Below are 13,281 nucleotides of genomic sequence, written 5' to 3' on the forward strand. Positions count from 1 at the left end.
GTAGGTAGGTAGGTAGGTAGGTAGGTAGGTAGGTAGGTAGGTAGGTAGGTAGGTAGGTAGGTAGGCAGGCTGATTCACATGTTATCATATATGTGGTCATCCAAGGAATTGCTTTACTTTTTCTGTACGTAAGAAGCTTCCACATTTTTCATTTTTAGCGAAATTTTCAAATTTGCCAGCGAAGTACGTTGCCGCTTAATAGGGGATGCCAGGCGTTTTTAATGTTGGTCATACCGATTTTGCACTCCACTCGTTGGTGTCCGCCATATTTTGAAAATTCGTGATGTAATGTAGTCTAATTGGCTCAATTATTTGAGGGCGAGCGTATCAGTAAAATCATAGGAACGGACACCCTAAGCAGTCTTGCCAGATATCAGCGATTTTAAACGTCGATTGTGGCAATCGGTCAACATCCTCGTCACAGTAGCGACACGGCTGACTATCTTTTCTGATCGCCTTAATCAGCATATAAAATCGCTTGATTTGTTGCTAGTTTTAGCAAAGATAGTGTGCATCCTGAATGTACGCTGATGGTTCACTGTATCACGCTGATGTCTTTTTTGCAGGGATTTTTACAGCGGCATTTGACAATCAGATTGAATGGCTCATTGTGAAAGGGATCTCTGATTATGCAGATGGTGCTGAAGGGACCGCAGAGAGTTGGAGTAATTTTGCGAGTGAAATGGCCGCTTCTGTTGCTGCACACATTTTAAGTGATCCCTGTGTTTTCCGTTCGTGGCCCAACTACGGAGGTAAACATTTTTCGTATGCCTTTTCATGTGACCTGTGCCAGGTCATCCTGTGTCAGGGTACTTTTAGTAGCGCGGTGTTAATGGGACAGTACAAAACTATGACCTGTTTGACGCCAAAATTTGAAGTGTGGCATACAAGTTTCTTTTTGATTTTGAAAAGAAAACGGTCCATTTGACAAGCTACAGTCATCAACAAAATTCCCCGGAACAGCATGTCTTACTTCACTTATGTTAATTATATTTTTCCTCAGCGTTACTATAAAAGATCTCATCACCTCCAATAAGTGCTGTTTGACAGAACAAGTTCTTTATGACTCTGCGTCTCTCAAATTCGATTATTTATCAGAAACAAACGGTACGATGTTACCGTCAGGAGACGAACTTGTATTTGTGTATTTGTGACCCTAGTGTGTTACGCTCTGTCCATCTCCAATCGGTACCGCTACTAAAGTTTTCACGTGTGGTGAAATATGGTATTATGTTGGTTTTCCTGTGAGGACAAGAAAATTGTAATACAGTGTTCTTCAACAATAACCCTTGGTTTTGAGCTTACCATAAGTTTAATTTACAAACTTAATATGAGTTGAGTTCAAAACGTTTTGATACAGGTTCATGTCAGGGTTTCTACGGTTTTGATTGTGAAAACATCTAAATGATATTTTTTATTCCTTTACTACTTGAGTTTTTAGAAGTAGTGTACATTTTTTTTTGAAGATCACCAGAGTGGCTTGGGAGGAAATCTTAAACGCCAAAAGACAGACAAGAACGTGGAAGAAAATCAGGATACTAGCACCCAAATTAGTCCAGGTAAAAAAAACATATTTCATATTTTGAATTTTCTGAGTCATTTAAATTAGACGTTGAACTACATCTGAAGAGTGCTTGTATAATTTGAGGAATTTTTTCTCTTCGTAAACGTCTGTAGCCATCGGAAGGTAAAACTACCAAACATCATTCAAATAAACTCGTCGGCTATCGAACGTAGGCGCTGAATCCCAACAACTGTACATTATCAATCGTATCTCAAATCAAATCTACATACCCTATAAATTTGTTGAAAGTTTTCATATTCTCCAAAAACATCAACCACGAGTTTTTGGCTTTTTAACTTTTACTGACACTTCACGCTGCTGTATTCGTTCCTCAAGACCCAAAAATAAGGAAGTGAAAACAAATTAAATTAAGATAAGTGAAGTATATGAAATTCATATTTTCCAAGTGAAGGAAGTGAACAGTTCAAAACCAAGAAAAACAAGTCAGATTATTTATTAATTGAAAATATGTTTACTTTTTACCTGGCACTTAAATTGGAAAATATTGCTATTCTATTCTCCTGCACTACTTTGCCAAAAATTTATAAACAGTCTGTAGAATTCGCATGCATCGGTTTCCATTTCGAATGGAAATTGTCCCAAAATTACGGCCAAACATTAACATTTCTTAGAAAAAAGAAAAGTTATAGGGAAACAGCAGTTTTAAAAGAAGTTGATGACAACGAGCATGCCACAAAACAAACAAAAGCACTACACGTAATTCGTTATAAGTGTCGGTAAACTTCTTTTCTGCAAAGAACGTGAAGTCAACTAATTCAAAGTTGTAAGAGGACATGAGCACACGAAATGGATTGGTTCATTCTTGTTCTTAAATACCACTCCTATCAATTCAGTTCCTTGATAGTTAGGCTTCATTGGTCAACTAGTTCAAATAATAAAATAAAGTGAATGTATGTAAAGTGTTCGTTGGCGGTCATCACTGCGAATGTACGCTGAGAGGAGTGGAAAACATATCATGAAAGAATCTTGGAAATGCCAAACAAACTGATTTTCTTTTAAATACACAATCAAAATAAGTGTACAATAGCCCGAATAGCTGGAAATAAGTAGCTGCTTTTTATAAATAAAACGACATTTTTAATACAATACATGTTTCTATGTGGCTCAGGTCATCGTCAAAGAAATTATAAAAAAAAACCGTCAGAAAGAAAGATAGCAACAAACAAATACTAGGGACAAAAACAGTTCAAACATGTAAACTTAGCACTTTCTCTTTAACCCTATTACATATTTTTATTCCCCCGTTGACTAAGAGGACACATTAACTAATAGGAAACAAATCGCATCTTTTGATTTCACGAAAACCTTTTTCGGCAAATCTTACAAAAAAATCTTGTTTGGTCACGGTGGATATACCTTATCGTGCTATTTTGGTACACTTTGCTAGCATGTCAGGCTCATTTTGTATTTGAATGCCATTTTGCTACAACTTCGCCTCGTCCAAAAACGAACCATGGCTCGACCAAACTCATGTTCATACCGAAGAGATACAATTACTTGAAGGTGCAATCACTAAAGGAGGTTAAAGGTAAAATTGGTAAACAGGTGAACCCATCTTTTAAGATTCATTTCAACGAAGCAACAGGCTGTCGTGTTTAATTTTACAATAAATAAAAGTCAAAAATATTTCGATTTTTCCTTTGTTTGTTTGTTTATGGTTTTATTTTTAAGTGTTTGTTTTATTTTTAATGCACCAAAATATTTCTATTGTCCAGTGTCTTAAAATATTTTTCCTGTAAATTTTGTTGCAACGGAGAATTTAAATCAGATGATCAGTCACGGTTATGACAGTTACATTAAATGTTGACTCATAGCTAGGGCCAGTAATATTACTCTTTCTGGATTTACCAAACCTGATCACAGAAGACGTCAAAATGCTGTGAGAACATCTGTGACAAGCCAATTTTTGTTCTTACTATATTTTGACGTGGTATATCAAACACAAGGTGGGTCAAACGGGCGCGAAATTGAAACTAAGTGCCATTACTTGTAGACGATAGATGATCTGATTGTGAAATACCAAGACAATAAGAAATTAATTTATTTTCCAAAATGGGAGAAAAAGACATGAAGCGATTTATGTAAGACACGATGGAAACAATTTTAAAAAAACTGTCCATTTTGGTAAAGTTGTCATTCATTTCGATATGGCCATACTGAGCCAAACATGCTTAACATGTATTTCCTCTGTCGCGTAAATATTACGCATGTTCGAAGCAAGCAATTGACACATCGTCTCTAAGTTTATTTACGTACGTAAAGCCGCTACAATTTACCTTGGCTTGCAGGTACATTTTATGCCGCTGTGGTACTCCACCTTTCTTTACAGTTTCTGAAAGCAAGTAGAATAATTTTATACAACTCTCGCTCTTTTTTTTTTTTTTTTTTTTTTTTTTTTGAGGTGACACAGACCCTTTAAATTCTTGTTATTTTTGTGCAGAGATTGCCGATTGTGAAGGAGACATTGCCTTCTTTGCCGAGCGCCATGATCCAGACACAAGACAGTGGCTGTTTGATGATTTTGACATCTGGTTCAGTGATCCTGGTGACTCTAGAGCTTATGTTCTCCTGGGTGATGCAGGTGTCGGCAAAAGTGTGATGGCGGGAGCCCTGGCACAGCGAATGAGGAAAGCTGAACATATGGGCGCTGCCTACTTTTGCCGTCACAACGATGGCACAAGAAATGATCCAAGGCATCTTCTTGGGACTATAGCTTGTCAACTCTGTTATTGTAATTGTAAGTACAATAATTTAGTGGGAGGGGAAGATGGTGTAAGTATGATGTTAGCCAATTCTAAATTAGGCGTTCAAGAATTGTTTACAAAACTGTTAGAAGAACCGTTAGGTAAGTGCACTCCTTGTCAACAGCGGAAATTAGTGATCATTGATGCTCTGGACGAGACAGAGTACGAGTCCAGGGAAGATTTTCTAGACCTTGTAAAGGAGCGTTTTCCGAGGCTTCCAAAGTGGCTGGTGTTCTTTATCACCAGTCGACCTGAACACACGGTAGAGAGCAGGTTGGAGAAATACAACCCGTGTGTCAGGATTTGCGCGGGAAATAGTGAACAGGGTACTAGCTTTTATAAACACCATGAGCAGGACATACAACGATTTTTGGAGAAGCGAGTCGATTTTTCTCATCTCCCCTACTCGGTGAAAGATATCACAAAGAAGTGCAATGGTTTGTTCTTGTATGCGTTCTACATTGTCAAAGTACTTAACGATCCAGCACATTCAGGTAAGGTTGATCAACTCAGTGACCTTTTTCCAGGAGATATTGATGATTTTTTCCGAAAGAATTTTAAACGCTTGTATGACAAAGTAGGCAAGGATATATTCAAGAAATTGTTTGGTTGTGCCATTGCAGCTCCTTCCCCACTTCCAACGGAAATTATTGGCTACATTCTAGAAAGAGAGAAGTCGAGTCAAGATGAGCAAGAAGTGATCGATGTGGTATCACAATTTGTGGTATTGAGGTCTTCTGATAGATCTTTAACTTTCCTTCACAATCTGATCCCAAAGTGGCTAACAAACAAGGGAAAAGCTGGAAAGTTGTTGATTGACAAAACCGTTGCAGGTCAGTATCTTAGCAAAATCTTTACCGAAATTCTCTCTGTTGCTGGCAGCCCTCCATTGCAACCATTGCCAACTGTAGACAAGATGTTGGAGGACTATGTTTCGCGTGTTGCTGTTCGATTTTTGTGTCGTCATGGTGACAAAGATTCGCTGAAAGTTGTTTCCAGTTTTTTAACAAGTTATCACTTCCTGCAACAAAGGATCCAAAGTGGAAGAGTTGAGATCTACAACCTTCTTGAAGATTTGAAACTTGTAGCCGACTGTTACGTATTCAAGGATGCACACAAACAAAAGATCCTGCAAGAAATTTCCTTGGCTTTAGAATGCAACTTTCCTGTTCTGTTAGAATGCCCCCATCTTTTGCACTCATGTTTACTAAACTCGTCAAAAGTTGTTCAAGGTCACGTTTTGATTCCTGAAGTGTCAGATCCTTGGTTTGAGTGGATTGTCTATGATTTTCCTAACACTGAAGACTTTCCAGGCTTTAAGTATTTTGCTACAAAATTTGATAAGACAACAGCGGCTGTAGTTAAGGGGAATTCAATCTTACATGTTGATGCATTGACCCTAAAAACTGTGGGCGGTCCTTTTGAGATAAGTCAGGATACGATTAAAGAAATCACCCACTTAGAGTGTTCGCCTGATGACAAGTGGCTGTTTTTTGGACGACTTGACAAGTGGTTTTCCGTCGAGCGAGGATGTGTAGAAGATTTTTCTCAGTTCTCAGGAAATTCTCTTGTTTACAAATGGGGGTTGTTTTCTCCTGATGGACAGTACATTGTCGTAAAAAGGGATAAGGTTTTTGACTTTCAACAGACTTGCCAAAATATGTTCTGCGTATTAGACCTTCTTTCCCTCTGGGCTTTACTGGAAATAGACCAGGAAGGAGTTGGCAAACTGACTTGTTGTTTTACCAAGTTGTCGAAACTGATTGCTGGAATTGCGTCACCAGTGGGAAAACAAGTAGAACGCTTGCTTGAGTTTCTTGGAATAAAACCAATTTGGCTTTATACTAGTGTTACATCCATCCGATACGATCCCTCTTGTTATTGTTGTGGCAGATTAAGAGAATTAAGAGAGTCAAACCAAGAATCATCCCTGTCTGCTGTCCGTCAACTTATCAGTGATCTGTACCCACGCATATTCTATTACCAGGTTTGGAATTTCCAGACTGGGAGATCTCTTCTGGAGGACGCTTTTTGTCAAGGTGGGCAGTTCAACCTTTTTTCTTACGTTTGTCACTTAGCGCCGTATGCTTTTACCAAATTGAATGAAACAATGTTGCATTCTGGCATAAACAAGGCCGTTTCCATTGCTAACTTTGCTACAGTTAATGCAGTTTATGCACTGGAATGTGAGTTGCTGTCAAAGGAGGTTTGGTTGCAGCAGGAGTTGATGTGTAAGCTGGGAAGGGAGATGAAGCTGGAAAGGGAGAGGACACGGCAAGACAAGTGGAAGTGGCTTTTGGAGCTTGAGCTGAAGCTGGAGTGGAAGCCGGAGCTGAAACAGGAGCTGGAGCTGATGCGGGAGCAGGAGCTAAGGCATCAGCAGGAGCTGAAGTGGGAGCTGGAGCTGATGCAAGACTTGGAGCTGAAGCAGGACCAGGAGCTGAAGCTGATGCGGGAGGAGATGCTTAAGCAGCTGGAGCTGAAGGAAAGGAAGGAGCCGAAGTGGGGGTGGATGCTGGAGATGGTGACAGGCCTGAAGCAAAGGCAGGAGGTGATTCAGGAGCTGATTCAGGAGCTGGAAGTGAAGCTGGAGTTGGTGTGGGAGCAGAAGCAGGAGCTGATGCAGGAACAGAAGCTGGAGCTGATGGGGGGGGCAATGCAGGAGCAGGAGCTGATGCAGGAGCAAGAGCTGAGGTGGAATTTAATGCGGGAGCTGAAGCAAAACCTGATGCAGGATCTGATGCGAAAATTTAAGCAGGAGCCTGAGCTGGAGCTGGAGCTGATGCGAGAGCTGAAGCTTAAGCCAAAGCTGAAGCAGGAGCAGGAGCTGATGCGGCAGAAGGAGCTGATTGGCGAGCTGAACATCATGCGGGAGCTGGAACTGATGCGGGAGCTTTACCTGATGCAGAAGTTGGAGCTTATGCGAGATCAGGGGCTGACACGGGAGCAGATTCAGGAGCTGAAGCTGGGGTGGACACTGGAGCTAATGCGGGAGCAGACGTTGGAGCAGTTAGAGCAGTGGTGGAAAAGGGCGAAGGGGGGAGTGCAAAAGGCCCTCTTTTTTTCAAGCTCTCCTCAAGGGTCATCAATAGTAGGGAAATCCATCGCAGCAGCCTTTACTTCAAGTGATACTGTAATCTCTGTCAGGACCGACTCAATGGTTGCTTTGTGGAGTCAAAGGATGGACAAAGAGAAAGGCCTTTCTTTCAAATTCATTTCTGAGTTTTCACTGCCAGGTTCTATTTCGCAGCTAAGTAATATTGAAAATTGGGTGTTCTCCCCCGACGGAAAACGAGCTGCCTGTCATCAAGGAAACAAGATACAGCTGTACAGTACTGTACATTCAATTTGGACTCTTTGTACATTACTGGAAGAAGACTTTTTGCACACGCGCCTGGTGTATTTGACATTTTCAGCCAACAATATCCTTCTCATTTGTATCCAGGACGGCAAGAATGAGCCCCGTTACTATGAATGGGATGATGAAACGAAAATCATGTTACCTTTTAAATTACCATGGTTGACTGCTGAATGCTGTTGCCTTTCACCTGATAAAACCAGGTTTATCTTGTGTGGGGAGTATGAGATTGAGATCTGGGAGTACAATAACGGTCCAACCCGCTTACTAGCAAGGGGTGGTATCGCCCAAAAGTGTTCCGTTAGATTCAGTTATTGCGCTGTTTCGTTAGACAATGAGCTGCTAATTTGCTGCATCTCGAACATAATTATTGTCTTCTGTCTTTGTGCTCCTGATGTTTTTTCCTCCAAACAAATTCTTCGCGGCCACATCGGCAGAATTGAGTTCTGCAAGTTTCTAAAGGTCAATCGTTATCTTATTTCTTACGGAGTTGATGGCATGGTATTCCTATGGGATCTGATCGACGCAAAAGCTGTTGGCTTCGCGAGAATAGCACAGGGACAGGAAAACATCGTCAGCATGGCAGTGTCACCTGAGGAGGAAAGAGTTGTTTGTTTTACATCCTCTGGCCGCGTGTACGTGATAAGACTCTGGAATCTGGAGTGTGCAATGCCATCGAAATTATTGAGGGAATCGATGAAAGGTAAAGCTGGTGTAACTGATACTAGTCTGGAATTGGCAGAGGAGATTGCTTCACAATGCAAGCCAATCTCATACCTTGACGATTACAAAATCACGGACTTCAACAATTCTGAAGAAGATGAGAGGTTTTTATTAACTCCTGACGACCTGCTCAGCTCCGGCGATGAGTCCGATTAAGTTTTGAGTTATTCGATGGAACTCCAATAAGACTATATGTCATGGTCAGGTCTGGCCAGCCTAGAAGAACTGACTTGCACCTCGCCATTGGGAACGTTTCTAGAACTGAACTATAACCGTCCGAGGATATCTAAGGGTGTGGTCATAGCCAACAAACCGCGTTTACCTTTAAAGATGGGCATGAGTGCTATCATTTGTCAAGGGTAGCCACTCTGAAAACAGAAACGAAACAAAACAAACAAACAAAAATCGCTCATGAACTACGCTCCAACTACAACTGAACCATGTTTTTCTCACAGCTGGAGGTCGCTTCGCGCTTTCGGTTGGTAAGGGCGCAACTCATGCGCTCGTTCTTCAACAATTCTTAGTTGTCAGAGTCTGTAAATGATAATATGTTGTCAAATTCAAATAAGTGTTTGATGTATAAAGGCGAGGGAAAATGTCCCCTCATTTTCTCTTGATAAAGGAAAACATTAGAAAACGTTATTATAAAGGTAAAGAGCACAAACTGTGATTCAAAGGCAAAACTGGTCTAAAGAACTTTGAGCGCGCATGGGTAAGTAAGTTATCTTCGCGGCCATTGTTTCATAAATCTTCCCTGGATTTGAACTCGTTTGGTAATAATATAAAAAATAAAATGTATAAAATTCAAGTCGTAAAATAAAGTAGTAATTCGAAACAGTCATTGTCCGTATTTTATATATTTAGAAAATTCACGTTGTAGCGAAAACTTGCTTCTGTTTTGAAACATTTGTGAACCTAAAAAATGTTCTATTTCTTTACGTTGCTTTTTTTTAATGAAATGAAAACTTTATTGTGTCGTAGCTTCTAGCGTCCTAGAGCGAGTTTTTTTCTCTACTGTTTTTACGACTTGAACTCTATTTTAAATAGTAATAAAGAAGATTAGGACTTGTTTTTAGGCTTGTGTATGTTGTGCCTGCCTGCCCGGCTTTTTATTTCCGGACTCAAAATATACGTTTCACTTGCTGGTTGAAATTCTTAAAAAAAAAAAAAAAACAGAAAACAGTAGACTCCCGCTGTCTCTAACACCAGCTTTGTTAAAACTTCCGCTTCACGAGCAGAATTTAACTGTTTCCCTCAGATACTGTTTACAATCACTAAGTACTGGGTATCACGAATTCTCGCTTTACTCGAACGAACTGAACTGTTGTAGTGTTTTGGGAAAAAATACATGTTGCTTATGTTGTAAGTAGATTGACCAAAAGAGATTTTATCTTCATAAGTAATGTTTGTAAGATTTTATTTTAGTATTCAAGAAAAGTTCTATCAGAAGAGTCGCTGTGTAAAGACATTGTTTCAGTAAAGCTAATAAATTAGACGTTTTTTATTTCGCCTTTTTTTTTACTTTGGTATTCCTTAACTCTTTAACTTCAGGAACAAAAACTATGGTGTTCTTATGTGGAACAACACCTTGAAACTATAGTTTACGCCATTTAGTTCACGTGTCGAATTTATTGTCGTTGTAGTCGTATTTGTAGTTCTGGGCATGTAAACAAACAGCTTCTTCATTAGCGGTTGTTGTTCTTGAAGTGCGTGTCTGTTTTTTGTATATACTCTATACTTGAGATGCAGATCCTGCATTTGAAACAAATTAGGTAATTTAGGAATCACATTTTTCTGTGATTTGAAGCGCAAAACAATATATCTGGAAGGGTAGCGTTTATATAATTTACACATTTATAATTTTCAGTACGTTTAATAGTAACTATATTGCATGGTAAACGTAAATAGTTTTAGTCACTTCATTGAATGGGAAACTTGACCTGAGAACTACGTGATGCAGATGATTAACATATATTTTTTGTATAGAATTGCATTGACATTTTTCTAAAATTAAATGAGTTCATAAACGTTGGACAAGAAACTCAATATATTTAATTTTTATAGCTTGTAGTTATAGCTACAAGTCATGTCTAGGTTACATGTAAAAGAAAACAGAATTTTTCGTCATTAATTTACAAGTATAGATAACTTAAAGTGTAACTATATAAAAAGTTTGTTACTGTATTTTTGTGAAGGGTTTTGAAATAAAATTGTGACCATAACTTGTTTACCATTATTGTAGTATTCAGTGATGAAAGAGTGGTGTTATTGAAGTTTTCAAAGTATAAGTAATGGAAAGTGATGGAAACTGTTGTGAGCCAAGTCACCGACAAGATCTGTGGAGCCGCCTGGCCATGTTGTATTGAATGAGCAACAGAACGCTTTTAATAAGTTTTAGTGACTTCAAGATATTCAATTTTCACTGTGAATAACTTTTATCTTTAATAACGTCTTAGAGAAAGGGATCACGTGTGTAAAGATATCACGTGCTAGCTAGGTCGCGTTTCCAAACGTACGTATCTCCTTGTTAAAAACTGAGTACATTGAATAACCATGACTTTCCATGAATTCGTGATCATGGATTGACGTCGTGAGCTGAATAGTTGATTCTGAACTGTTTAGGGGGACAATTCAAATCCCGTGACCTGGATATTTGACACCTTCAAGAAACAGCTAGCCTTGACTCCAACCCAGCATTGTTTTTGGGATTGCAGAATTAGGTTTTTGGGTCAGTTTTTTGAATAAGGGTTAGTTTCGGGTTCGGGCGTTGACAAGTCACTAAACAAACCTCATCACACTGCACACCCTGGGGTAACTAGCCATACGGTGTAGTGTTTGTTAAACCAAAAAAAAGTTTGCCTTGAAACGTCAATTTCAAAACTGACAACCCCCCTCCCCCTTGACTTTCGCTTTGGGCTTTGTTTTGAAATGTAGCTCTTGAAGGCTTGTACCAACTACTTTCTCCCACTAAGTCCTTATTCTTTGCTTAGACTAACACAAAACGTTCTGGTGCTACTAAAAGCTAACACTAGTTTTCGGAGTCTGCGATATCGAAATGTGAATTACAATGGAAAAACAAAATTTCTTTAAGCTGCCTTCATCGGTATATGTTTTCGTAAAGCAAAATAAATGCAGCGCTTATTCTCAGATAGTCCTTAATTTTTTCTGTTCCCGTTCATTTGGACGAATTTTTTAGCCAGCTGCTCAAACTCATTAACTGTTCATCTTTTACAGTGGTTTGGAGACTACAAAAAAAAAGAAGCCTAAGTTTTACATTAGCGGATAGCGGAGCACCATTGGTAAGAAATTTTATTAAACCCATCAGTGCGAGAAATTTTGGGTTGGTTATGACGTCACTTCCGTCCGACTGTCCACCCGTCCGTACGTACGCTTCTCCGTGTAAGCCAATGTTAAAGATATTGTTTTCTTGCAATGTTGACACGCCGTTTAATTTAAGCTTAATCTAAATACTGCTAACTTCGGAGCAGTCTTTTGAGCTTATCTTTTAGGGCATGTTCTTTTTTTCCCTTGGAGTTTTATTTTCTAATCTCGTCCCATTTTGCTTCATTTAAGAAAATTTGATTCTTAGCTAAAATAGTCAGTCGAACAAACGTCTCGCAACACTGCATCGTTGGCATAAACTACTGACAAGTTTTTCTCGCGTATAAGCTTATTTCTAATTTTAGCACAATCTTGACGGAGAACAAACACAAATACTAAAAAACAATGGGATATAACGGCAAATTAAAGATTAAGATATGTGAGTATTTTTCACTGAAAGCCGTTAAAAGCTAATGATGAAAGTGTGATTTCATTTTCATCAAAACAAAGCTTACGCAAAATAAATATTCGCTTGTTTGTGCGACTTTTTTTACATCTTGGGATTGTCTGGAAAATCCAATACAAGGTATTATTGCACAGTTATGATGTGGGCAAAGCAGATCCCATCTAGGGCTGTACAAGTTGGTATCCAAAAAGAAAAGTGGGGGTAACCAAGTAGTTTTCAGTGATAATTGACCTTCAAATGATTTGTAAACAAATGCCACCTTTGTCCCATGAACCTAGTTTAATGGAGTCTCCTGTAGCTCAGTGGTAGGGCATCCGAACTAGTAATCAGATGGTCTTAGGTTCGACTCCTGATAGGAGCACTCGTATTTCCTTTATCCGAATATGCCTGTGCCATTCAGGTCGATCGTTGAATGATTCGAGGGGCAAGAAACTAAGTGTCTCTTATCTCGGTGCTTTAATAGATACCGCGTAACCGGTAGAGGAACCTAACAAAATGTCGGGTTGAGGAGCGGGAACTTTGCGATGAACTTGCATAGACGGTTCATGCAACACTGATCCGACTTACATTTCTATAGTGATGAATTACCTACAGGGATTTGATGTGAACTGTCATGTCTTCAGTCCAGCAAGCACCACATGTGTAATCTTCAGCCCAAAGAGATACCAGGGGTGCTTACCATTTACGCAAACCACCCGGATGGAAATTTTCGGCATGAATACGAAATGATTTAGCTTGTCTTAACAGAAGATGGATAACATGCAAAATTTAAATCCCAAAAGGAGTAAGAAAAATGCATCACTTTGACCAGAAGCCCATAATTTCAGAAGTACTCCAAATGGAATGATGCGTACCATGTGATTTTCCAACTGGAATTTCCGGGTTTTCAGGTAAATGGTAAGCACCCCAGATTATTGGTGGACTAAGAGAAACTTAATAACGGCAGCTGGGTTATCGTGATAATTTATCTATTAAAAGAGATCGCCGGTTCATAAAGCATGCTACCATGCAAATTTCGATGTACACTTCTTACCTTAACTCTAGCTTTACGTCTTTCAAGCTTTTGTTTTTAGCATTAATTTCA

At 39.3% G+C, this 13,281-nt stretch overlaps 2 protein-coding genes across 3 annotated transcripts in view; both read left to right on the plus strand.

The window, feature by feature from the left end:
• The window catches only part of LOC146478005 (uncharacterized), a 46,291-nt gene extending 35,653 nt beyond the window's left edge, over positions 1-10,638 (plus strand). Inside the window, exon 6 of the mRNA XM_085112498.1 lies at positions 9,061-10,638. The gene's annotated coding sequence lies outside the window, so the exon portion shown is untranslated. The remainder of the gene's footprint in view (positions 1-9,060) is intronic.
• The window catches only part of LOC146478007 (uncharacterized), a 57,057-nt gene that overhangs the window by 11,498 nt on the left and 32,278 nt on the right, over positions 1-13,281 (plus strand). Inside the window, exons 4-6 of one of the 2 annotated variants that reach the window (XR_014865216.1) lie at positions 567-752; positions 1,467-1,559; positions 4,026-10,504. Coding sequence is in view for 1 of the 2 variants with exons in the window: in XM_085112718.1 (XP_084968844.1) it covers positions 567-752; positions 1,467-1,559; positions 4,026-8,566 (4,820 nt within the window). In the remaining variant the exon portion in view is untranslated. Of the gene's footprint in view, positions 1-566; positions 753-1,466; positions 1,560-4,025; positions 10,639-13,281 lie in introns of those variants that run through there. The other variant, XM_085112718.1, reaches the window with a different exon arrangement.

This window comes from Pavona decussata, unplaced genomic scaffold (assembly GCF_977016875.1).
Source record: "Pavona decussata unplaced genomic scaffold, jaPavDecu1.1 SCAFFOLD_67, whole genome shotgun sequence".
NCBI classification, from domain to species: domain Eukaryota; kingdom Metazoa; phylum Cnidaria; class Anthozoa; order Scleractinia; family Agariciidae; genus Pavona; species Pavona decussata.